The sequence below is a fragment of the Ptiloglossa arizonensis genome, chromosome 8 (assembly GCF_051014685.1).
Source record: "Ptiloglossa arizonensis isolate GNS036 chromosome 8, iyPtiAriz1_principal, whole genome shotgun sequence".
Classification (NCBI taxonomy): domain Eukaryota; kingdom Metazoa; phylum Arthropoda; class Insecta; order Hymenoptera; family Colletidae; genus Ptiloglossa; species Ptiloglossa arizonensis.
In genome coordinates this window covers 22,103,761-22,127,977 of record NC_135055.1, presented here as the reverse complement: position 1 = coordinate 22,127,977, position 24,217 = coordinate 22,103,761, and the positions used below count along the sequence as shown (strand labels likewise).

At 45.8% G+C, this 24,217-nt stretch overlaps 6 protein-coding genes across 55 annotated transcripts in view; 4 read left to right on the top strand and 2 right to left on the bottom strand.

The window, feature by feature from the left end:
* Positions 1 to 7,230, bottom strand: part of Dscam1 (Down syndrome cell adhesion molecule 1) — a 58,352-nt gene extending 51,122 nt beyond the window's left edge. For 35 of the 50 annotated variants that reach the window (XM_076317779.1, XM_076317752.1, XM_076317754.1 and 32 more), the window contains exons 1-4: positions 6,097 to 6,244; positions 3,999 to 4,122; positions 965 to 1,146; positions 214 to 352 (exon numbers count right to left, since the gene is read on the bottom strand). In XM_076317779.1, the coding sequence (XP_076173894.1) occupies positions 214 to 352; positions 965 to 1,146; positions 3,999 to 4,086 (409 nt within the window). In that variant the 5' untranslated portion in view covers positions 4,087 to 4,122; positions 6,097 to 6,244. Of the gene's footprint in view, positions 1 to 213; positions 353 to 964; positions 1,147 to 3,998; positions 4,123 to 6,096; positions 6,245 to 7,150 lie in introns of those variants that run through there. The other 15 variants (XM_076317791.1, XM_076317792.1, XM_076317790.1 and 12 more) reach the window with 2 other exon arrangements.
* Positions 7,231 to 7,369: 139 nt separating this feature from the next.
* Dpm1 (Dolichyl-phosphate mannosyltransferase subunit 1) lies at positions 7,370 to 8,548 on the top strand. The gene is made up of 4 exons (XM_076317802.1): positions 7,370 to 7,568; positions 7,695 to 7,905; positions 7,981 to 8,171; positions 8,231 to 8,548. The coding sequence occupies exons 1-4, from the start codon at positions 7,429 to 7,431 to the stop codon at positions 8,448 to 8,450; spliced, it is 762 nt and encodes a 253-aa protein (XP_076173917.1). The 5' UTR covers positions 7,370 to 7,428; the 3' UTR covers positions 8,451 to 8,548.
* Positions 8,549 to 8,682: 134 nt separating this feature from the next.
* Positions 8,683 to 15,270, top strand: LOC143149924 (centrosomal protein of 104 kDa). Its single transcript, XM_076317799.1, has 16 exons — positions 8,683 to 9,534; positions 10,330 to 10,494; positions 10,844 to 11,055; positions 11,124 to 11,310; positions 11,387 to 11,598; positions 11,697 to 11,904; positions 11,989 to 12,136; positions 12,204 to 12,330; positions 12,405 to 12,631; positions 12,695 to 12,964; positions 13,145 to 13,358; positions 13,435 to 13,613; positions 13,687 to 13,832; positions 14,003 to 14,101; positions 14,177 to 14,302; positions 14,365 to 15,270. The coding sequence occupies exons 1-16, from the start codon at positions 9,495 to 9,497 to the stop codon at positions 14,430 to 14,432; spliced, it is 2,628 nt and encodes an 875-aa protein (XP_076173914.1). The 5' UTR covers positions 8,683 to 9,494; the 3' UTR covers positions 14,433 to 15,270.
* Nsun2 (tRNA (cytosine(34)-C(5))-methyltransferase Nsun2) lies at positions 14,823 to 19,299 on the bottom strand. Its single transcript, XM_076317798.1, has 11 exons — positions 18,965 to 19,299; positions 18,334 to 18,813; positions 18,187 to 18,271; positions 17,955 to 18,117; positions 17,764 to 17,871; positions 17,507 to 17,694; positions 17,305 to 17,449; positions 16,933 to 17,244; positions 16,500 to 16,864; positions 16,258 to 16,425; positions 14,823 to 16,181 (listed from the first exon to the last, which is right to left on the bottom strand). The coding sequence occupies exons 1-11, from the start codon at positions 19,028 to 19,030 to the stop codon at positions 15,274 to 15,276; spliced, it is 2,988 nt and encodes a 995-aa protein (XP_076173913.1). The 5' UTR covers positions 19,031 to 19,299; the 3' UTR covers positions 14,823 to 15,273.
* Positions 19,300 to 19,346: 47 nt separating this feature from the next.
* On the top strand, positions 19,347 to 20,391 carry LOC143149927 (uncharacterized). The gene is made up of 4 exons (XM_076317803.1): positions 19,347 to 19,459; positions 19,807 to 19,940; positions 20,033 to 20,087; positions 20,170 to 20,391. The coding sequence occupies exons 1-4, from the start codon at positions 19,431 to 19,433 to the stop codon at positions 20,387 to 20,389; spliced, it is 438 nt and encodes a 145-aa protein (XP_076173918.1). The 5' UTR covers positions 19,347 to 19,430; the 3' UTR covers positions 20,390 to 20,391.
* A 218-nt stretch (positions 20,392 to 20,609) lies between these two features.
* Positions 20,610 to 23,731, top strand: LOC143149925 (uncharacterized). Its single transcript, XM_076317800.1, has 6 exons — positions 20,610 to 21,049; positions 21,380 to 21,568; positions 22,034 to 22,280; positions 22,341 to 22,409; positions 23,039 to 23,134; positions 23,362 to 23,731. The coding sequence occupies exons 1-6, from the start codon at positions 20,613 to 20,615 to the stop codon at positions 23,401 to 23,403; spliced, it is 1,080 nt and encodes a 359-aa protein (XP_076173915.1). The 5' UTR covers positions 20,610 to 20,612; the 3' UTR covers positions 23,404 to 23,731.
* Positions 23,732 to 24,217: the final 486 nt, after the last annotated feature.

Here is a 24,217-nt window from a genome sequence, read left to right as displayed (position 1 = left end):
TAAATAAAAGTATCGCGAGCTGGAGGGAAAAAAACGCGAAGGTTGATCGACTCGAGCTCTGTCTTTCTCGGGGTGGCGAGACGTTCGGTTTTCGCGAAACTTTGATCGCGTGTCGTTCACCTCGTTATCTTGTTTGGAAAGCGACAGCTGGCCAGGCAACGGCGAGAGCGTTCCGTGTAATTTTGGAATGCGAGCTAAGAGGATAACACTTACCGGCTCTCACGTTAACGTCTCTGCTGTGAACCGAACCTGCCGGTGAACGCGCCAGACAGCTGTAAACCTGAGCATGAACCTCTTGACGATAATCCTCGGCGCGGAAGGGCGGGAAGACCAAGTTTCCGTTCGGTAAGACCTGCGCATAAAGTTTCGTTGGTCGCGAGAGTAGGTTCCAATTCACGGTTAATTCGGGGACCGATCGATTCGGCCTTCCGTTGTGCACGCGTTACGCAAGATCGCGTTCGTTGCATCGATAAGACGCCGCGCGACTCGTGGGAGTCGTACGGTTCGACTCGAGGTGGGACGAAAAACCGACGCGTAACGGTGTTGCTCGTTTACGAGTAAAAGGAAGTTGGATCCGATCGTTGCTCGATCTCGATCCGTGCGTGGGTGGAGGACAAATCGGTGTCGCAAGAGACGCTCGAAGCTCGAACCACGGAACGTACGACGAGTAGGTGCGATGTACGCGGATGTCGTAACGAGAAACTCGGTGTATTTACGCGACAGCAATGGCCCTAACTGTGGGAGTTCTAATTCACTCCGCGATCAATTTGGCACGTAGCGGTTGTTGGCTACAATCAGGAAAGTTAATTGCTCCGCTGGCACATGTATAAAGTTGATTACTCGAGCGAGGCCCGTGATGGACGGTTTCTCGCGGCGAGGAACGGAATCCAACGGATAAGTTTCGTTCGACCGAGAACGACGCGACGCGCTAACACCGATGTTCCGAGACGAAAGAAAATCGTACCTGTCTGAGTCCAGGAACGTCCCCTACGGCACTTCCGTCGGCGCGCACCCAGATGATATCCGGTTGGGGGTTTCCTCTGGCCTGGCATTCGACGACAGCTCCGGTTCCGTTTGAGAAATCGATTCGGTTTGGCGGTTCCTTGACAAACACAGGTCCCATGGATTCGTCCTCCGCGCAAGCCACTGCGAACAAAAGGGAGAGAAAGGTGGTCGGTCGTAGCGATCTCTACGCGAGCGGAACGCACGCGGAGAGTTTCGATCGCTCGAAACCGGGCGACGGACACTTTTTGTCGCGTACCTTTCGGTTTCGCTTATCATCCGTCTCCGCCAGGATACGCGACACCCACGTTCAATTGGCGCGTCGCCAATTGCAGCAAACAACAGGTTGCCGGTCTGCTATTGAATAATATGCTATCAACGTCACGCGACCATAAGGGAGACGACAATGCGTGATTCCTTTTCCGTCACGGACGTCCCCGTGGCTCCTTGCCGCATCCATCGGTGGTCGCGAACGATTTCGAACGGTGCTCGACCAGCCACTATCGATCGAGGAGGAGGCATCGATCGCCAAGGATCAACCTCGTGCTCGATCGTGGTCGTGGTCGCGCGCGAGCCTTCGGGAGCCACGATTTATTCTTAGACGCGGTTCCAATCGCACGTTTGCGCGTGTTTACGATTATACAAGAGCTCTTTGTGCCACTTCCTTCCCGCGTAACCGCCTACCGGCTTAACCATGACGGGAACGGATAAACGCAACGCGCCGTAAAATCGAGTCACGAGCGGAGAACCGGTTAGCCGGACCGTAAGGCGGCTGACGCGAACGACAGAAGGCGCGCAGGTACGAGCGAACAGGTGTTACGAACTTTCGTCGCATCGGAACTCCTGTTCTTACGCGCTCGTTCGCGCTCAAGCGGAGATCGCTTCGGTTCTCTATTCTCGTCTCGACGTTACTTTCGTTACCACGGATTTAATTACCGTTCCTCACCGTGCCCGATTCGTAGCACGAAATCGAGCGCGGCGATTAAGGGACGCCGTGTAACCGGATTCCGGGAACCCTGTTTCGCCTCGCGGCTCGACTCGGCTCGTATCGGCCGTTGAATGAACACCTTGTTCGTTAACGTCGACGAGCGAATCGAAAGTTCGCCGTTGGTGAAACAGAGAGAGGGAAAGGAACATTGATCACTGACCCGACAAGCGTGTGTCCACCGTGAAAGCATTTTTCGTAAAGTTCCAGCGTTACGCGCTCACGATCAAAGACGAGATTCTTCGCGGTCGATAACCGGCCTACGATCTATATATAGGCAAGCTTTGAAACGTCCGGACACGCTGCATCGAATATATTTCCAGCAAACATACGCGCACGTACGCGGCTATAATATACTCGTATCCTATATATCCACGCAACCCGGCGTTACGCGTGTGACTCACGTTTACGACTCGCGAAAGATCGTGACGACCATAACGATCGGGACTTCTGAAAACGCTGCGTAACCCGTACCCCCGTTCCCCTCACGCTCCTGGTCGAACCTAATTACCCGAGCACGATATCGCCGAACCGACTCGCTCGGTCGAGGTGGCGCGGAGAACCGTGTCGCGTAAACCGATAACGAGCTTTTCCGAAGCGGGAAGCGCCACGACGAGGAAAATATATTCTCGCAACGAAAACATCGGCCGCGTTTTCGTGACGCTTTCACCCTCGATTCGGATACGACTATTTTTGAACCTTTCACGCGGCTGGTCCCCCGTCGCCGCGACGAAAATTTTCTGCGTCACGGGGCTGTTCTCTCTTCGACTGATCCGCGCGGTACCGGTCCCTCCACGCTCGGTCGAATCATCGTGCCCGAGCACGACGAACGCGAAATCAAAGGATTCACCTGGCGGCGCGTTGCGCCTCGGCCCCGACGAAACGCGATTCTCTTTCAAGCACGAGCGTCCGTTCCGGGAACAGCAGCTGTTCCTTTCCCTCGAGGCCCCCCGATCCTCTCCACCTTTCTTGGTCTTTTCTTCGGCAGCTGCACTCCGGTGCTCCGTTTCTACCTACGCCTCTCGTGGACCTTTCACGGAGCGATGGATTCGAAACGAAGCCGAGACTCGAGATCGGATCGACCACGCCGACGGCGATTATCCCGTCTTCCCATCGTCCCTTCTCCGCCCATCCCCGAGAAAGAAAATCTCACGCCCCGAAAACAGTCTCGTGAACGTGAAAGTCGAACGAACGCGGCCGTCCACCAAGGACTCGGTTGTCTATTAACGTCCGTGACGCGAATATCTCGCGAAACGCGATCACCGTTGCTGGAAATTAACAATGATTTCTATTCTTGCGATCCCGAGTCGTTCGAAACGAATGCGCGATGACATCGCGATCGTACCCGGAGCGCAAAGCGTACCGAAGCTGTCGCTTTTTGTCGGTTCGTCGACGATGGTGCTAAAACGAGTACAAGAATCGTTCGTCGACGAAACGTCCGTGAAACGTATCCTTCGAAAGATCGTCGAACGAAAGACGAGCTCTAACGCGTGATCCGCAGACCTCGCAACCTATAACGTCATGCGATCTTAATGCATAAACGAATAGACGAGCAAGATGCAACGACGCACGCGATCGAGTCGTCGTCGCGTATCCCGACACGGGAGGGGGATTCTTCGTTCAGCGGAAAAGAAACGAGGATGATTCGTTCCCTATAAATATTCACCGCGACGCAGATGCAATTTTTTGTTTCGACGGTTGACACGAGTATCGGCCGATCGGAGTGCCCAACCAACGTTTTAAACAGTTTCGAGAAACTTGTTGCATTCGGACCATCCTCGTGTCAATCGTTGCATCGATGTCGAATCTGTGCCATTGCTAACAGCTTATTCTGTAACAGATTTCGTTTCAACGTCCTCCGATGACTCAATCGCGACATAATAATTGATTTCCTCTCTCCTCCCATCCCCCCCGGCAGGTTTTCCTTCCTTTGTCGTCACGTTATTAACATCGTCCGTAACGTCCAACCTTACACATTTACGCGCGTTGTTGTACGCGTTGCGTTACTCACCGTTCGTCAATGCCAAGAGAGCCAATAGGAGCATCGTTGAAAGGTAGATGGGTATATGAAACCCTCCTCCTGGAGGATCGCGCCACATCCTGATCCTGTTTTCCTCGATCGCACTGATTCTCACCTGATTTCGCACAAAAAACGCACAACTGAGCGACGAGCCACCACCGTGGACGCACGTGGAGGATCGCGCGACAGCCACGCGGACCGTTTCCCATCGTCTCGCAACCAGAGCGAAAAGAAACGACGATCCAACTTCCCGAAGAGGATTCGCGCCGAGACCCACCTACGCGCGCGTCTTTCCAACGAATATATTTGAACCGAGCGACCTTTTTACGGTTCAAGGCCGACCGGTTGTTCGTTCGGAGCGGCTGGCTCGGTTCTGGCGAGGACCGCGCCGAATATTTCCCAAGCACGGGGCGAAAATCACCATGCATGACCGCGGAATCGGTACGAGCGAGCTGTTGGACCGGAAGCGGCACGCGTCACCGGTCGTATTCGATAGTTCCCACTCTTTTTACATTCTCATACGACCAATATCGCTGCCGCCTTGAGCATCGAGCACTGCCTGATCTAAGGCGAGAACCGCGACGGAAATTAATACTCGAAGCGGGGAAAGCTGCAGCTAGGAGAGCGAAAGCTTCGCCGAGAATACCAGCGCGGCGAAAAGCTCGGGGACGCGTGGTCCGTGCGCGCGAACCAACAGCCTGAAAAGCGCAAGGCGGGGGAGGGGAGGAAAAAAAAAATATATATATACGAGGAATAACGAAAACGCAGGAATCAAGGCGCGAAAACTGAAAGTGGGCGAACGCCTTTGGCGTCCGTCGGTTCGCGATAATCTGGCCCTCTTCCTCCGCCCGGCACCCCGGACACACGTTGCCGGTCGTTTTTCAAAAGCACCGGCGAAACGCTGTGCACGTGCTGAATCGTTGATGGCACGGGTGTCGGGGCTAGGGGGAGGGCAGCGAATGCGAGAGAGGAACGGACGGAGAAGTGGAGAAAGGAGAGGAGAGAAGCAGAAGCACGGAGTAGTGCGGCTCGTCACGGAGCTGCTCCCTCTCGGGTGGGTTTATTGATCGCAGGGTGCGGAGCGGACCAATCTACCCCTCGTGCAGAGTACGCCATGCTTGCTGGTATTTGCCCGAGCCAGTCCGCTCGCTCGCCGGCCAGCACCGACGATTCTCCGCTCCTCCGCTCCTACGTCGGAGCCTTCGCTAAATCCGGAAAACCCGCTCCCGACCCCATAAAATACCGCATGGCCCGGCTACCTGGACCAGAAATACCACGGACGCTCTCTCGACTCGGTGCGGATCGTCGACCACGTCGAACTTGCGAACCGAGAACGCTGATTTTACGACGACGACGACGACGACGACTACGACACGCACGCACGCTGTCGTTCGATTAAACGACGATGCTGGTGCCAGTAGCACGGTGCTGCGACCGATGGATCTGGGACATCCGATGTCCGCCCGTACCCCCGCGGAAGGTCACCACCCTTGCACGCAACGCGAAACGAGTCTTCGTCGTCTTTCTCGACGGACTAGAATCGCCTCGCGGAAAGAACGAGGCTCCCGTACGAGTCGAACGGGAAGAAAGTATCCCTCGTACGTTGCGTTCGTTCGCAATTGACGAGTCTCCCCCCGCTCTGTCCGATAAATCATCTCGGAGTCTCTATTGAATAATTCAGCGTGAAACGGACGCGATGCACCCGGCGTTCGCGGTCTTTGTACTTTCCCCGGATAGAAGAATCGACTTGTCGATCGAAGACGACGATCCCCGAACACGTCGAGACAACGATTCTCTTCGACACCGTGATTTCGGTCGGCGGGCTGTCGCGGCTCGAATTGATTCGAAGAACGCCAACTCTTGGCGAGGCTTCCGGTCGCGGGGAAACGATCACCCGCGATGATCACACTCGGTATTCACAGGAGCACATGCACCGCACGTACACACCCACGGAAGATTTCGCGAATCAACGGAGGACCGGCCGATGTTTTTAACGGATTATCGCGACGCTCGTAGGTGGGCTTTACGGTGCCTCGCCGAGCGTGACTCACACGTGCGTGGCGGTGACGTTCTCACCCGGTCTACGTACCGACGACACGTCGATTAATTCGCAGATAGACACACGCTGATCACACACCGTTCCGTGAACAGAACGAACACTCTAGGTCCGTGGACGACCGAAGAGTGCAGCGAGGAGCGTCGTTTTGCTTCGGGACAGCGGCTGCTATACGGGATCTCGAGGTCGACGGTGGGGGGTCGTCGTCGTGGTTCGCTCTTGCGTCGCGACGTGGTGGGGGACGCCGGTTGGTCGACCTTTGTCGCACGCGACGGAAGCGACCGCGGTCCCGTGTACACTTTCGCACCATCTCCCGCAATCGTAATCAGTCCTGGCAAATTGTATTTCAAATTGAAAGGAAGAGTAACGATCTGAAACGACGTTACAGTATCTTATTTGCAACCGTGTTGTTTCGAACCGGCCGAACCGCGGACTCGCTCGCAACGACACCACTTTCGAACGAGGAAACGATCGACGCCGCGTTTCGAATACCGGTGAGAGAAATAACGGTTAAGGAGATTCCTTCTGATGCATCGAATTCACCTTTCTATTTAACTACCAACGAAAATAGAATTGTTTTCCCGATCGAGTTGGACGCATCGAATTATAATTCGAAAATAGCACCGCTGGGCGAACGAAACGTTGGAGTTGAACCGTTACGAAATTTTTTTTCAATTCTTACGAACGTATACGTACTTCTAAAACGATAACACAATCGTAGAACAAAATAACTCGTATCGCGATAATAATATTTCGAATAACGTTGCGTCGAAAATCACCAAGATCCGATTACGATCGGTAAATGTTACGTACCGGCCCTTCTTCGAATAGTCCCTCGAATCGAAAGCACGTGTAACGATACACCGTGGAAAGCTTCGGTGTCTATATTTTTTCGTTCTATGTATGTTTTTGACACTTTGCTTTGAATTACGAAGAAAAGAGTTTTGCTCCACTTTTATATCGGAAAACTAAGTCCGCAAAATTATTGGAAGAGTTAGTTATCGAGGTTAAGAGCAACGGAAAGTTTCGTCTAAACTTTTCGTATTGTTCGGTCTACTTCGCAATGCTATATCTATTAAAATTTTACCAGTTACTCGTTCCTCTTGTCGAATAAACGATTCGGTTGGTTCTCACCTCTTATCATTGAAATACGATACTTAAAAATATGTCGAGAACGAAATTCAAAACCACTACTTTCGAATGACGAACGATATAGGCCCTCTGTTATCTGGAACACGTCATCGAAACGTGACTGTTTTATTGACGAGATTACTCAAAAGCGCCAATTTCTACCCTCGTGTAGTGCGGCACTTGGTAAAGAAGAATCCGTTCGTGACGTTTCGTGTATCGAAAACTGGTGTCAAGATGGTAGAAAAAGAACAAACAAACAAATATATGAAGGAATTAGCAAAAGATGACAAGTACTCGATTCTACTTCCGACGTACAACGAAGTTGAAAATTTACCCATAATTATATGGCTTATTGTCAAGTATATGAACGCAAGGTAACTACGTAGCAACATAACCTCGATTAAGTACAAAATCGTGACGTTGACGTACGGTGAAACTAAGAATTAGGAATATAAAGTTTGTAAGATTGATCGGTTAAACGACAATGTAAAACATTCTAGCGAACTTGATTATGAAATAATCGTGATAGACGATGGTTCTCCGGATGGAACATTGGATGTGGCTGAACAGCTGCAGAAACTGTACGGAGAAGACAAAATATTGTTGAGGCCGAGGGAAAAGAAACTTGGTCTGGGAACGGCGTATATCCATGGAATAAAACACGCCTCGGGAAATTTTATTATTATTATGGACGCAGATCTGTCTCATCACGTACATAACTTTTTCTCCGAATAACAAGTACTGTCCATATGTTGTCGAAACTCAGGTTCGCTTTCCTTCTTTTAGCCCAAATTCATACCCAAAATGATAGAGCAACAGAGATATCTCGATCTAGACATTGTCAGCGGTACGAGATACGCTCAGGGCGGAGGAGTTTACGGATGGGACTTTAAAAGAAAACTGATAAGTCGAGGAGCAAATTTCTTGACGCATTTGTTACTAAGACCAGGTGTCAGCGATCTTACAGGAAGTTTTAGGTAAATAACTCGTGGCGGACTCGCACGTACGTACTTGTTACGCGTCTTTAAAATTGCAGGTTGTACAAAAAAGACGTACTGGTGAAATTAATACAGTCCTGCGTGTCGAAAGGATACGTTTTCCAGATGGAAATGATAGTCAGGGCTAGGCAATTTAACTATACCATAGGAGAAGTACCAATTACGTTTGTCGATCGCGTATACGGGGAATCGAAATTGGGAGGGTCGGAAATTTTCCAATTTGCGAAAGGTCTTCTATATCTCTTTGCCACTACGTAGACGCAAGTGCCATCAAAAATTTCTGAGAAACATTCCCTGCATTATCTGAGAGTATACGAACTGTAATATGAATAAACAATAAATTGTATGTCGATGAACGTTTTATCAATAAATAAATTTAATTTTTACGTTTCAATTACGTAGAAAACTCGTTTCGCGACAAGTTAGAAATAATTTATCCAGTAACGCGTATTGATAAACGTAAATGCTCGTTTTAAAACCGAAGAAGCACGTGCCGCTGCGCACGTGGTCGTGAATGACCGACAAGGTGCACACATAACGATTCTCGCGAGCAATTTCACCCTCGCCGCACCCTCTGACGTCACGCAGCCTCCGTTTATTGATCCATTACGGAATTACAGTCTATATGTATTTCGACTTGAACGAAGTTTAAGACGGTGCCACAATGTGCCACGTACAAAGAACCAAGTCAAAAAGAACCCTCGAACACCGTGGACCCTGTTATATACGGATCCGTGAAGCAAAATGAGAAATCAAACGTTCGTTATTAATCTCCGCGCAAATATTAGCCATCGACGATCGAACTAAGTCGTTATTTTATTACGTTGAACGCAACTACGATGCGTGCAGTCTCGGATAACGTTTCACCAATCCTTTATCTTTTCATCTGGTCTCGAACTGTTGGAAAGTATTTCGAAAACCAATAAGAGGAAAAACTTTATTTAATCGCTGTTGTACACTTTCGATCGAAGAGTCACCTTTCTCGTTTTTTTTATAAAAGGCGATAGCGGCTCTTTCGGTCAGAGAATACGCTCGAGACCGGAGTTTCCGCTCGCGGAACGGGTGCAGTCCGCCAGTTCTGTCGCAAGCTTCGCCGCGGCCAGACGTGCAAGTGGCGTTGCCTACGCACCGGGGTGAAACTTGCAAGCTCCCCCTTATCGAGCTTTCAGATGGCTGTGTCTTTTAGATTTTGACGTTTTCTTCGTTTCCCCTTCACCCGTCGTACCTTCTCCTTCTCGAGACTGTCGGTCGGTTTTTTCGGTGCGTTGTTCTCATCGCCAAGAGCATCAACACACCGACGACATGCCGAGAAAAATCGGATTCCACGTCGTGGTCGCCACCAGTAAGAAGACACCGGATTGTGATTGTGATATCGGTCGAACGACGTTAACCTCGAGCCGCGTGGAAATTTTTTCTTCGATCCGAGGACGTCGTGGAAACGTCGCGCGTTTCATTTAAATGGAAAAAGAAAATGAAACACAATCGTACGAAGGCTTTCGACTCGCACATAGCCACTTACCTGCGGACATTAATTTTTTCGTATCAAAAGTATTTTATTCGTCGTTCGTCGATTGATACATCGAAAAACAAATTACAGCCACGATAGGACACGTGGGTTTCCGCGTTTCCTTGTAACGTTGGGAATAGCTCTCGTTCGGTGATCAAGCAAGTCGTAACCGATTCGTGTTCGGTGCTTTTCATCGCGATTAAATTGTACGGGCAGATATTTTCCATTTGAAAATACAGGGAAGCAGGTCGCAACGCGTATCTCCGATTGTTGTGATCGTCAAAGCGTGATCACGGAGTTGCGGTATCGCGTGACACCGTTTCGTGTCTGATGGTCGGTCCACCGTTGAAAGAATAATTTCAGAGTTAAAACATTATCGATTACACGAGTATCTCCATTTTTGTCGAGAAAAGCGAACGAATACGCGATCGTAGGAAATATCGCGACGTGGCGAAAGATTTCGATAGAAACGATCGGGAGATTATTTTCTAATATACGTGCGGAACTGCTCGATGTACAAAATTGAATGATTATTTTTCGACGAAATTATCGGAACGATCTATAATTCCTCGCAGCTCGAATCGTTCGTTCGACGATTGTCCGAGTTCCTAATATCTCGAATAATCGCAGGCGAAGAGGACAGACACTCTTCGTTGGAGCTGAACGTTCACGGACCGACGGTCAGAGGCTGGCAAAGTTCGAGAAGATGTACGTATCCTCAAGAACTCATACTGCGCCTCCACGGGCCGACGAAGCTTGCAAGAATACAAGTCTTGGCCCATCAGTACCTCATTCGTAAGTTAACTCGAGGAAAACGAATCCTCGTTAAACGCGCATTAACTCGTTATCGCGTTAACTATTTTCTATTTAAAGTTTTCGAGGCTCGTTTCGAAGAATACCCTCCGGTTTCCTCTGGGAAGCGATTCAGCAACGAAAGAAAATTAAATTAACCCTTGGACCGGCCCCTCGTTTCCTCGAGGTTGCCTTCGTTTTACCCTTTTCGTTTCACCCTTGTTTCTTATTCTACTCAACGCTGAACGACGAACAAACCCGTGTCTAACAAAATATTTCTTCGTTTCCATTGAACCGTGAGAAAGGGATTGTTTTCTTATCGGGGGTTATTAACGGGGCGAAACCTTTGCAGCGGAGAAGCTGGAAATTTGGACGTCGAAGGAGGAGAATGCTTCCGTTACAACGGAGTTCAATTATTTGGGTTACATCACGTTGTCCGACAATGCCTCGACCATGTACAAAAGCAGGGAGCTCAAGAGCGTGGCGCTTCCGGAAACGGAGGCAATCTCCTTGAAATTGAGACTGCACAAACCGCACAGTAACGCGCATAACGTTTACAACCAGGTACGTAACGAATCCTCTGGCTTCGAGTACATGTGTGTCGAGAAACATGTGTTCGTGTAATACCGCAGGTCGGTCTGATCGCTATCAATATCCTCGGCGAACCATACGGGCAAGAGCTAACCGGGCAAGGGGATGCCCCTTTCAATCCTCATTACACCTCCCCGTACGACGATCTGGCCTTCGAGATGTACGTCGATCACGAGGTCGCGAAAATCATCAGGCAAATGGAGGCGAAAAAGTTGCAGGCGGTCGAAGGTGTGGGCGTAAGGGAACGTATAACGAACGGTGACGAAACGTTTCCTGGTAACTTCAACGCGAATATTATTTTCAGAGGAGAGATTCGAGTACGCATCGAAGTTGAAAGTTGCCATGGAGAATCTACGGAAAGCCGGTGAACGTCTTGGAAAGTACGAGTTGGAGAAGAAGTATGCTATAGCGTTGGAGGATTACGACAAGGCCAAAGCGAAGAAGGCGCAAGCTCAACAATACAGACAGCAAGTCTATCAGAGTTTGGAGGTGCAGGATTTGCTCGAACTTCACGGGGTAAATACATTCGAGTTTTCTTCAAAAGCACGGATCGGTCGAAACTTGGCAACCACGTGTCTCTTCTCGTTTTTTTTTTTTCTTTCATACGCGAACAGCCATTGGAGAAAAATAACCAATCGTCGGTGGAAGGGAAGGAACCGATATCGGTCGATACCTGTACCTCGAATACGACCAATGTTCCCGAGGACATCACGTCTCCTCCGAGATTGGTGATTCCACCCAATCGGGACGGTGCTATATCGCCGACCGGTCCCGCGCATCAGCCACCAGTTTCACCTCTACATCAGAAACCGAACAGTCCCGGTACAGTTTCTGTTAATCGTTAGGCGCGCCGACTAGACAAACATCGACGCAAGCGCGTCAGCTAATTATCCTTTATTTGCGCAGAAGTTACCGACAGTCCTACGAACGGGGTTGTGGAAAGACAGAACAACTGCAACAAAGGATCACTCAGAAGGAAAACCAAGTCGGCCGGACCCGCTCTTCGATCCAGTTACGAAGCTTACGAGGAGAGAACGATTCCCGCTTTAAGACAGTAAGATGTTCTTTTTCAAAAGACGTGCGGTCAACGAGCAAGAACACCCAGACCAATTATTTTTCAGCTCGCACACGAACGAATTCACGAGAGAATGCCACTTGGACAACACGGAGACGAAGATGATCTCGAAACTGAACGACAGGGAGAAGAAGCAAGCCGCGTTACCTATAGACGTCTTCGGAATGGAAATGGTGATGCAAGTTTCGAACGAGTACTTCGATCGATTTTACAACGACGACAACTGATATGTTATTAATCGATTCAGGTAGAAAAATTCTATTCGAAACAATTCACGGACAAAGAGGAGGGGCTGATGCAATTGAAGGAAGAACTGAAAACGTTCGACCCGGAGATGTCGAAGCATTCGGCGAATAAAACGGCAAGAGCTACGATTCTGTTGCTGCACAGAGCTCTCAGGGATAAAGTCTTCAGCGTGTACAGTCTGGCAGCGCAGTTGATCAGGATTTTCTTCTCGGAGTTCGCGACGGATAGGTACGCTATTGGTGTACGATGTCGTCGAACGATACACGATTGTACATTTCCACTTGTCTCTAGAGTATCGTCGACCGAAATCGCTAGAAGCGTGGAACGTCTCCTACCGGAACTGTTGACAAAGTCGGGCGACACTACGCCAAGAATTCATAACATGGCCGTACACACGATACTGAGTATGGCGGACTGCAAGTGCGTCAGAGAATTGCACATAATACCTGTGCATTTGACGAGACCCGTGAGTAGTAGCACGCATCAAAGGCTGGCCTTGAGCAGGCTCGAGATGGTGGAGCAGTTGATTCTGAACCACGGAATATCCACCGACAAACAAAGGTGACTCTAAACAACGTAACTTCAATTGCATTGTTTCGAATTTACAAAGAAACGAGACCGTTGCCCGCAACATTCAATTAGATCATTGCTCGCGAATGTTGCTCGCAGGGGTCTACCCTCGAGATTAAAACTGTACCGTTAAAACGCAATTACTCTGATAAGGCACTGTAATTGTTGCAGTGGACTCACTTGTCGAACATTGTCAGAGTTGGGTTCCTCGGGTTTGCATCATCCGGCAGAAGCGGTTAGGAAAGTATCGGAGAGGATTCTGGTGCTAGTGTATAAAGTGAATCCTAGATTGGTCCGCAAACAATTGCCTCCGGACGACGATATCACCAGGAGGAATCTATTGTATCGTCAACTGTTTCACGAATTCGATCTCATTGATCTTCAGGTAGCGGGAATCTGTAAATAGAAAAAAACACCGATACGTTTGTGGCTCAATTGTTTATGTAATCGTCGTTCAACAGAGGAAAAAGGAAACGGACGCGTGTCATAAAACGACGACACCAACGCGAACGAAATCGACGGAGAACAACGTAGCGAACTTAACGAAGTCTCCATCGAGAACGAGTCCTGTTGTAAGTACCGGAAGCTCTACGAGCATAACATCTCCGTCCGAGAATAGCACGGATCACAAGGGTGACAAGTGAGTGGAGTTACAATCGTATTGCAAAGATACATTGCGCGACGATGTTCGAATATACGATTTTCTTTCATAGGATGTGCATATTCTGCCTCTCCAAGGGACAAGGATATTCGGAAGAAGGATTGAATATTCACTATTGGAGAGGCTGTCCTATGTTGACGAAATGCGAGGCGTGTAAGCAAGTGGTAGAAATTTCGTATTTGAACCTTCATTTGTTGAGTGAGTACCTTGTTGTACAACGTATATTTACAAAGTAGCATGCAACTTGTTATATTTGGTCAAAAAAATTTCACTTCCATTATTGTGAAATTAGATGGATAAAGTTAGCCAGTTATAAATGGCAGATTGTGCGAAACGTTTAACTTTGAAATCTACTTTGTTTCTTTTAGACGAGTGCGATATGAGAAGCAGTTACGTAAAATGCGAAACTTGCAAACTAGCAATCCACGAAAACTCGTTCGAGGAACATAGGAGAAATAAGTGTACAAGTATGCACGACAATGCACTGTAAAATAAAATTATCGCGTCGAGAACAGCCAATGAATGTATCGCTTACGTTACAGAACCCATCGAGGGGTACGACCGTTGTCCACTCTGCTCTAGTCTTGTGAATCAAAACAAGTGGAGGGAGCATCTCATGGGTGAACATCCCTGTACGAACAATCCGAGAAACAAAATAGGGAAAAGTTGTAAGTTCGATAATATTGTCAATTTATTCGAAAAATATAAATTAAATTATTCTCGCTTATAGGTTCAAAGTCTCCATCCAATTCGCATCTCGGCGGAAAAATGACCTCACCAACTAGTAGAGATTATTAGCATCAACCAACAACTTCGAGCAATTCGGAGTATAAAAAGTTTTAGAAGATTTTTCTTTCGTCTTATTTTATAGATTATCTATACGTTACGAGCTGTCCAGCGTTTTTCATATTTATACTTATATTTAAATGTTTTTTATAGAAAAACCCGTCCTTCATTAGTAGAAATACCTCTGTGTTAAACAAATTTCTAATCGTAAGTTGAAATCCTTTAATCTTTAGGACACTAGGAATCCTGTTATCGATTAAAATCGGAAAAAAGGAAGAAAATCTAACGTAGTAAATATCAACGAGACGCGAAACAGATATTCATCTTTTTCAAATTCAAATTACGGTAGAATCAAGGAGTTCCATACGATTTACTAACATATTACTGAATATTATGGCACTGGCCATTTTTGAATTAATGATTCCTCTGCATCCGGCCATATTTATAATAATATTTGTACTGTAATCTATCAGTAAAATATCCTCGACATAGTGGCCGAAAATAATGAAAAAGGATAGGGTACTTGTCGCTCAAATTACATTAAATATTACATGTAATTTCATAAATTATTTCATAGAAAATGAAAAGTAAAAACGGCATTTCCCATTATAATATCATTGTCGTCACTTTCTTCTCCTGTAGAAACACTTTATTTTCATTTTTCTTTTATAATAAGTTTTACCATCGTACATTAACCGAAACCCGTATTGACAGTTTTACTGAATTCCAACGAGTGGAGCACCATCACTGAACTTTAAATAAAATAAACAATTTTTACTCGTACTTAAGCATATTACAACTGATATTTATAAAGACATTAAAGGAACAGCAATTTATATTATCAATATGCGCATTATTCTTTCGACTTGTTCGAAATTTTTGGTTCTTTAATTTCTTCCGAAATGTTCTCCTTCTTAGATACGTCGCTATTAGTACCCTTTTCCGAGACGTCCTCCTTTTCAAGAACGTCGTTATTGGTACCTTTTTTCGTACTATCCTCCTTTTCAGGAACGTCGTTATTGGCATTCTTTTTAGAGCTATCCTCCTTTTCAAGAACGTCGCTTTTAGTACCTTTTTTGGAAATATCCTCCTTTTCAGGAACGTCATTTTTAGTACCTTTTTTCGAAGTGTCCTCCTTTTCGGTAACTTTGTCCAAAATATTCTCCTTACCAGTCGTTTCTTTTAAAATGTCTTCTTTCTTCGTAACTTCTTTAATGTCCTCTTTTTCTATGATTTCCTTAGTATCCTCTTTTTCGATAGCTTCCTGAGTATCTTCCTTTTTGATAACTTCCTTAGTATCATCCTTTTTAATAACTTGTTCAGAGTCCTCCTTTCTGATAGTTTCCTCTTTGTTCTCTTTTTTCACAAATTCCTCAGTAGCTTCCATTTTGACAACTTCCTTGATGTCTTCCTTTACAATAACTTCCTCAGTGTCCATTTTGACAACTTCCTCAGTAGCTTCTTTTTTTATAACTTTCTCAATATCATCCTTTTCGGTAACTTCCTTTTCGATAACATCATTATTAGTGACTTCTTTCACAATGACCTCTTTTTCGCTAACATCATTATTGGTAATTTCTTTCAAAGCGTCTTCCTTTTTAATAATTTCATTATTAGTAATTTCTTTCGAGACGTCCTCCTTTTCGATAACTTCGCTCTTAGCAAGTTCGGATGTTTTACCAACTTCTGATTTACTACTTTCACCATTATCCATTTCTTCGGGTGCAAGAGAGTCACGATTCTCTTGAAATTTGTTTTTCTCTATAACACAAGATTTGAATAAAAAAATAAATCATAAATATAATACTATATATACATATATTCCACAAACACGTACCAAATTTCGAACAATCAACCCCTAATAAGCGTAAGTAATGAATCGCATCGTGCATGGGTATATAAGTTCTCAGAGACGTAGTACCTTTCCACCCTACCATTTGTAATTTCAGTGGATTCGGATTCTCAGCCTCTTTTTCTTCGTACAAGAGTATACAACTTCCAGTTACTAAAATAAAACATAAATGAATTTGTACAATACAATTTTGGCAATGTGTTTTTCAAAAATATTAAATGCATTACCGAAGTGTTTTAAACGTTCTCGTGTTTCTGGATTTAGTGATGCAATCAGGGGTGGAGCCATAGGGTTGTTGTTTTTTAACAACATTATTAGATCATCTTTAGTTAACCTGACCCTTCTAGCATCACCAATATACTTAACAATAGTTTGTAAACCCTCCCATGCAAGTCTGAATGAGGTAACCATATTTTTGTTACAACGTACAAACGATTTCACTCCGGTATTTATTAGTTTTATTTGATCTTCGTTAGATATTATAACGTTACGGATTTCGGGCGATGTATAGTAGATGTTTCTCTGATTTCTATCGAAATTTCGAACTAGTAAACACTTTGGATCCAGTTCATCGGTTATATCATAGAAGCTTCTGATAAATTCAAAATTAAATTAAGAAACGATCGCATAAATGAGAAGTTAATAACATTCACAACTCACTTAATAGATTGCCACACGTCCTCCTTATCATCTTTGAAGAACACAAATGGGTCTTCTCTAAATCCAGTAACTTGTTTTCTACGTTTTCTTCTAGGTCCTTGTGGTTTCTCTTCATCGAGTGGTCTTTTATCGGAAGTTACATCTTTTTTCTTATCATTCTCTTCTTCTTCTTCTAAACTAAATTCTATCTTGTCTTCTTTAGAGTCACAGTTATCGTTATTTTTACACAACTCCCACGGTAATGGTTTTACCTTCTCCAAAACAGCAACAAAGAAACCTCCTGTATCTTGATGGTGTGGCAATATCCTCATGCTACGGAATTAAAAAGTCAAATAAATAAGAATTCTAAAATTCATAATTTTTTGTATTCACCATCGTTCGAAGTGAAACTTGGAAGCATCCTCTGGTTTTGGAGGGAACATTTTTGGTCGAACTTGCGTTTGCCACTTTTCTGGCACATCTTCCCATGATTTATAATATTGCAAATCTTTCGATGCCGGTAACCAGTGCGATACACCTAAAAGTCATTTCGTTAAGTGTGTAATTTATCTAAGAATTATATTTTGCAACATACCTGGGTCGCATACCAATCCAGGTACAAAGTTCCTGCCATCGACTATCTGAACTGAATCTTCAGTTTCAAGAAGAAGTCTGTGAAGTACAGCTTCATTTTCAATTGGATTCAAAGAACAAGTAGAATATACCATTCTTCCTCCAATATCCAATAACTCTAATCCCCTTCTTGCTATCCTGTACTGGATTCTACAAATTCACGGGTATAAGTTATTTCTGTTTATTGAATTATATCGCTCGATATCAAGTAATATTTACCCATGAAGATTGTTACCACTTGCTGGACTCCATTTACACCAGATGTCTGGATTTTTTCTCATCGTACCGTCACCGCTACATGGTACGTCAGCGAGTATTCTATCGAATCTGAAATAAAATTATGATTTATCAGTGGTAAAATGTAGAAAAACATACACAATTCGTTGTATTATGGCATATATTGTTTTAACCTTAACGATTCTTTCGTGCCATCTGGCTTTGTGAACATCAAATTAGGCAGTTCTGAAGCATCATGATTCGTAATTAAAATAACGGGACTATTTAATCTTTTTGCTTGATGAACAAGCATATAACAACGATTATGGTCCAGTTCATTGGCTATTACAAAACCCTCTGTAAAACATTAAAGAGTAATAACAACATTTTTATATTTATCTTTAAATAGGCAATATTTCAAATTACCCGGACGAGCACATCCTTCTTCGGAATGTACCATTTCTATAAGTTGAGCCGTCTTTGATCCCGGTGCAGCACACATATCTAAAATCTATATAACAGAATTACAGATTTTAAACTTATCGTTACATTCGTTACAATAAATTAACATACCTTGTGCGAAGGTTTTACGTCTAATACTAAAGGTGGTACCATGCTAACCACCTCTTGCCTACTGATACTTCCACAGTCTGTTTCGACGATTAAAAAATTGTGTAATCTAAAATAAGCTTCGGATCTTCTAATGTCTTTTCTGGTCAATTGTAACTGCCAAGCCAATCCATCCGGATAAAATGGCAAGCACTGTAATATATCCTTTGCTTCTTCGCTATTCTCGGACTCATCTTCCAGACTCGTATTCAAAATTTCCTTAAAAAAATCTCCTTTAATAGTCTCGAGTAATGCTTTAGCCTCTGATTTCGATCCGGTAATTCGAAATGCTACCGGGAGATTCTTTTTCATCGTATTCATAAACGAATCCCATTGGTCTTTAGGAACAATTTCTTGGGTTTTGTAATAGCTTTCGAACAACTTATTTTCTCTGATGATGTCTGCATAACTATGATGCGGCGCATGGTCCCACTCGTCCTTTTTCTGTATAATTTACAAGAACTTTGCATGTTATTATCTATGTTGAGAAAAATTTATCAAAGTTCGCAAAACTGATACAGTCCGAGTACAGTTTAATAAGCGTAGCCAAAAACGAATAGCCGGTGCCTTCTTTTGTTAGGAATTAAGTTTATACCTTCTGTTTTTCACGACGTTTTTCCGCGAAATTCTTCTTCAGCTTATGTTTCCGTCCCTTTCCCATTACTTTTTACAATAAGTACGTCTCTGACAATAACTAACAATAAACACGTGCTCACAAATCACCAACAAATGAGTACTATGTGAACGCACTTTCAACAGAAGACACAAAGAATCCGGTATTGAATGATTCAGTTGGAGCAACCCTCAGATGGCGCGGTTTATATTTCGTAAACAGATTTCAAACAAAAAGCGGTTAATATGCATCTAGAGACCACTACAGAACGATATTAAGAACGATATAAAAATGTACAAAAGTGTAGTGCTCGTATGTATTATAGAGAAAAATTAGTTTCCGGTTAAAAGTAATATGGCACCATCGATAAATAAAACATTGTGGACAGTGTCGAATAATTTTTGCTTAATCGGAGGCTTCGCGAAAATTGATTGGAACCTCTGATCCGATGCGACTCGCAATTTCTTCTAGAATTAGGTAAATACCCTTTCTCGATAGAAATCTAAATGTATCGTGCATTTCGCGTACTTCGAATGAATAGCATTATAGAAAATATAAAATTCACGGTCGTGAATTCTTATAGATGTTACGAATTAATAAAGTTTTTTTAAATCGTGTTTTGAGAAATAAAAGACGAACACGTTTACAGTGTTCGCACAATACAAATACTTTCGATAACGCTAGATTCGATGAAACGTATGTTTGAAAATCAGTGTCAGTATCAGTATCATGGTGGACTGGAATAGACATTTAACGGCGGACATGGAAAATCGTTTCCATTTCCACCTCCAGATGGTATCACTAATTCGAGTAATCGACAACAGTGTAGATCACTCTTTACCCGCGTCGGGCCAGAAATACCGACCTTATGAAATCACCATGGTTTTGGAGCGGCCTCTTCGTTCAAGAGCGGCGATTCTAGGAATTACATTCCACGGAACCATCAAAGTCGATAAAGGTAACAAACATAGAACAGTTATCACTTTATTTCATTCGGGGTTCTACCGAACCTATCGATTTCGGAAGAATAAATTTCATTCGTTTCCACAGATTGCACTTTGACTGTTCCAACAACACGAAACCAGGAATATTTTCAAAGTAACGGGTAATTTAATAGCTGAATAAAATGTAACAAACTCCGATCAATCTCGACCATCTATTTCGTTACACGTATCTTATATTCTAAGGCAGGAACGATCGAACGAGGCTTGGATCTTATACGTTCTTCGACTCGTAATCGCACAAAGGGAATGGAAGAAAAGAAGGGAAGGAAAGAAAACGAATTACAAAAATTCCGAGTTCGCAGCCGATCACCTCGTTATTGGAACAATCGTTGTTTATCGGGCACAGAGTTTGTTCGAGATTCGTAATTACTACGGTTCCTCCCCTGCGTTAAATTTCCAATGAAGGAACTTTTTATCGCATCGCCGAATCATCGAACAAATTTCGGTGTTTGCGTAGCGTAAGAACATTACGTATTTAAACCTCGTACGCGTTGATGGAAGCGTTGTTTGTCCTCGCGTAACCCTCCGGTCGCGAGTAACCATCGAAGGACCCTCGTTCTCGTTGGACAGTTGTTTATCGGTCGCTCACCGTGTCGCAAACTCGAGTCGAAAGTATACGATCGAGAATGGCGCTCGTCGGCGATATGTTCTCGGTTTTTAAAACCGGCCGGATATTGGGCAGCACGACTTACGTTGTCGTCGAGGACGACATCAAAGCGAGGAGACCCCGGGACGTGTTCTTCATCGTGTTATCGATGATCTTCTACATGAGCAGTCTGGTGGTGTTGCACGTCTACGTGTTCACGTACAGCCAATTGGACACGAAGGCAGCGATCTTCAGCTTCACGAGGGTGGCCCTGGTCTTCTTGTGCTTTTTCGTGGACGTCACTCTGACGACCGTATGGAACAGCAAAATACGTCTCGTTCTCTCCCAGCTGCGTAACTTCGATCGTGCCACGAAATTTCACGATCCCGCGAAACGAGTCAAAGTGCGTAATATCTGTCGCGGCACGGTGTTCCTCACTTTGACGTACTGGACGATAGTCGGATACTTGAGTTACAGGTAAAGCACTCGGAGTAGCGAAGATAGTAGAGATCGAGAACGGTTGAAAGGATTATCAAATTTTTACGACGTCGAAACCGAGTTTCTTCGAGCGAAGAACGAGCGTCCTTGAACTTTCCGTAAAGTTTTAATTTAGTTCCCAAGTTTCTCGACTCGATTAATCCTACGAACGAACGAACGATGAATCTCCATTTCAGACAACGATCTCGTAAAATTCTCTCGTTCGAGGATCGACACGCGTAGGCCAACACGATGGATAAGCGTTCGGTTCCTTGCAACCGGTTGCATCGTAGAAACGATCGTTGATTGAACGATATCGTCGTTTCGCAGGGTGGAGAACAGATTACCGATCGTCCACGGTTTGGCGTACATCGTCATCGACGCCGCTGTGTGTACGCAGGTCCTGATGTTCGTCTGTCTGGCGTTCCTTATCCGGGCGAGATTTCGTCTACTGTGCGATATGCTGACGTTCTCTACGGGTGAGCTTACTTTTGAAATATACACCGTCGGCGACCACTCGTTTATCTGTTTACGAGTTTCGTTTACGGCCCGTACGAAATCGTGTTCGCGGTCGCGATCGATCGTCGCTTTAATTCTATTTTGCTAGCTTCGCGTTGCATAAGCATACCAGCAGTCCGCGAAATCGTATTTTATTTCATTTGGCCGACAGTTTTGCTTATTATCGTTGACGTTGGCTTTCCACGAACCGGCACGGTTTACTCGGTACGACACCGTAGGAACTACACCCGCCTCTTTGCCAAATCGTAAATTTCCAACGCTAAACAAGCAATTCTCCGCTCGGCTTGTTTCCCGTTACAATTTCCGAAGAAAATTCGAATCGATATCGTCGACTCGATAACCAACGAACGTTTCTCCCCCTGAACGGATCGCGCCCTTAGAGTTCCGTTAACGAGCGACGATAATTCCGGGCGTTTCGTCAGGGAAGGGCGAGCCGATAGTACCGGATCGATTGGACGGACGTTTCACGTTGCAACAAGTACGGTGGTTGCATTCCTCCCTCGTGAACGCGACCGAGACGTTGAATTCCGCTTACTCGGTACAACTGTCTCTCTGGATCTTGAGCTTCACGATAAACGCGATGTCGAGGATCTACACCCTGAACGAGTACAACGCGTCGAGCTACAGGAGGCTCAGAGAATCGATGCTGGCGATCGTTTGCTCGTGGAATTTGGTCTTGATCACCGTCGTCTGCCACTCGTTGGCGCGCCAGGTAGACACCTCCTCAAACTCTCGTACGGACATCGTTAAAGACCGTACCGTATTTGTTTAGGCGAATCGCGTCGGTGAGATCATCTTCGCGCCGTCCAGCTCCGCTTCCACGAGACGCGTGTTCCTACAGGTAAGAGCGTCGTTACACGGTTGGCCGTGCTTTCCGTGTCTTTCGCGTTCTCGCGTCAAGGTTCGAGGAGCCACTGCGCACTCAATAATTCATGTTTCCTCGAGGTCGAGTAACTCGCGAACTCTTCGCGTTGCCCCAAAGAGTCTTCTCCGCTCGATCTACAATTCTTATCTCGCGTCGTATCCAAGCGGTGACTTTTCAACGGGAAAGGGCAAGAATACAAGCGTACAAAGCGTACGCGAACGCACGCGAGAGGAAACTTTGTTCCCGCGAAGATCGAAGAGCGTTGCGCGAACTTTCGCTTCGCGATCCAAAAGAATATGGTAATCTCTCCGAGTCGTATCTCATAAAGTGCGAGCGAGTTTCATACATTCGGAACATCGTTCGCCGAAAGATTTCGAGCTCGAGAGCTCGAGATGAACGACGCTCGGATCCTCGCGAGGACTATCCTTTACGTTACGCGTTGTTGTCGTTGCGTTACCGTATCGCGACAACGTTCACTCCTGCGCGGTTAATTGGTCCTGCTCCACTTTCCCCGGTTACACCGTACCCTTAACGAACCGATAACTCGTCTCATTTTCCGCGCCACCGGTCTCGTCTATCGACTACTACCGCGTGTGTAATTGCAGGAGAACCTGGAGGCGGCTGCGTACTTCCAATTGCGGAAGGTGCACTTCTTTATCGTTGCGGGCTTCCTGCGAGTGGATCTACCGCTATTACTCTCGGTAAGAGGTCCAGGAGGAAAACACTAGGGGAACAGAGAGTCGTTTGGGAATCGATGCGGGTTCTCTTTTATTGGGCAAAAAATTGATAGGGGCGTGTCGAGAGGGGGACGTCGATTAACGTCAATCGTGAAATGCCTCGAGCGAGACGATTGTTGGATTGTCGATCATCCACGTGTCACGCTGGTGTCCAATAATTTCGAATAATTTCGATCGATGTTTGCTTGCAGATCGTTTCGAGCATGACGACGTATTTGGTGATACTTCGATGAACGACGTGTCGAGGATCACCGTGGACGACCAGGTTGACCGGAAACCGTTCAGTTCGGCAGATCGATCGTAACGGGGGAAACAAACGTGGAAATGAACGAAATAAACGTCGAAATTGAAAGGAAAGGACATCCCCGAACACTGCGTGTCGTTGGACGTCGATGGAACGAACACGTCGCTCCGCTGTACGCGGGCGTGTTCACGCGTTGTAAAACCGTGCCGCAATCTTTCGTTCGGCAGTTTACGCGTTGCGTACCGGGTGTTCCTCGTTGCTCGCGAATCTCTCGTAGAATGCATCACCGTCGAAACGAGGAGTCAGTTCTCACGAATCGCGAACAAAAGATACGGTCAACCTTTGTTGCAACGAGCCGTCTATTCGCGCGTTCCACGTACGAAGCTTTATTGGCAAATAAATTTACACGTTGCACGAAATGTTATTCGTTGTTCAACCTAGATTGTATCCAAGCCCGGAATCCGTCGTTTCCTTCTCGGTAGGAAGCTTCGGGTGTTAGATAAACGAGGGCCGTTGCGAGAGTAATTTTTAATTCGCTCCCGACCCGTGCCGGGGGTTCATTGTCTCGAGTTTCTCCTCGCGCTTGGAAAAATTTCGGTCTCGTCGTTCCCGTGACGGATCGCGCGTGCAATTCATCCAGGGACGTAGAAAGGAGGAAACGAACCGAAAATGGTCTCGGGACGGGTCGTTGGTGCGATAACGGGCGTCGAGCGTGACGGATCGAGGCGTTTCGAGCGGTGGTAACGCAGGACACGGGGGAAAGCAGGATGATGCCCGAAGAGGGAAGGAACGAGAGGAGAACG

Excerpts from the sequence above, each read along its gene's own strand:
- LOC143149927 (XM_076317803.1), top strand. The coding sequence starts at position 19,431 with ATGCGACTCGCAATTTCTTCTAGAATTAG. Across the intron at positions 19,460-19,806 it reads GCAATTTCTTCTAGAATTAG|TGTAGATCACTCTTTACCCG; the intron begins GTAAATACCCTT and ends AATCGACAACAG. Across the intron at positions 20,088-20,169 it reads GAATATTTTCAAAGTAACGG|GCAGGAACGATCGAACGAGG; the intron begins GTAATTTAATAG and ends TTATATTCTAAG.
- Dpm1 (XM_076317802.1), top strand. The coding sequence starts at position 7,429 with ATGGTAGAAAAAGAACAAACAAACAAATATATGAAGGAATTAGCAAAA. Across the intron at positions 7,906-7,980 it reads ACGCAGATCTGTCTCATCAC|CCCAAATTCATACCCAAAAT; the intron begins GTACATAACTTT and ends TCCTTCTTTTAG. Across the intron at positions 8,172-8,230 it reads GATCTTACAGGAAGTTTTAG|GTTGTACAAAAAAGACGTAC; the intron begins GTAAATAACTCG and ends TTAAAATTGCAG.
- LOC143149924 (XM_076317799.1), top strand. The coding sequence starts at position 9,495 with ATGCCGAGAAAAATCGGATTCCACGTCGTGGTCGCCACCA. Across the intron at positions 9,535-10,329 it reads CCACGTCGTGGTCGCCACCA|GCGAAGAGGACAGACACTCT; the intron begins GTAAGAAGACAC and ends GAATAATCGCAG. Across the intron at positions 12,137-12,203 it reads ACGATTCCCGCTTTAAGACA|CTCGCACACGAACGAATTCA; the intron begins GTAAGATGTTCT and ends ATTATTTTTCAG.
- Nsun2 (XM_076317798.1), bottom strand. The coding sequence starts at position 19,030 with ATGGGAAAGGGACGGAAACATAAGCTGAAGAAGAATTTCGCGGAAAAA. Across the intron at positions 17,872-17,954 it reads GGCACGAAAGAATCGTTAAG|ATTCGATAGAATACTCGCTG; the intron begins GTTAAAACAATA and ends ATTTTATTTCAG. Across the intron at positions 17,450-17,506 it reads TGGATTGGTATGCGACCCAG|GTGTATCGCACTGGTTACCG; the intron begins GTATGTTGCAAA and ends AATGACTTTTAG.
- LOC143149925 (XM_076317800.1), top strand. The coding sequence starts at position 20,613 with ATGGCGCTCGTCGGCGATATGTTCTCGGTTTTTAAAACCGGCCGGATA. Across the intron at positions 22,281-22,340 it reads GCCACTCGTTGGCGCGCCAG|GCGAATCGCGTCGGTGAGAT; the intron begins GTAGACACCTCC and ends GTATTTGTTTAG. Across the intron at positions 22,410-23,038 it reads CGAGACGCGTGTTCCTACAG|GAGAACCTGGAGGCGGCTGC; the intron begins GTAAGAGCGTCG and ends GTGTAATTGCAG.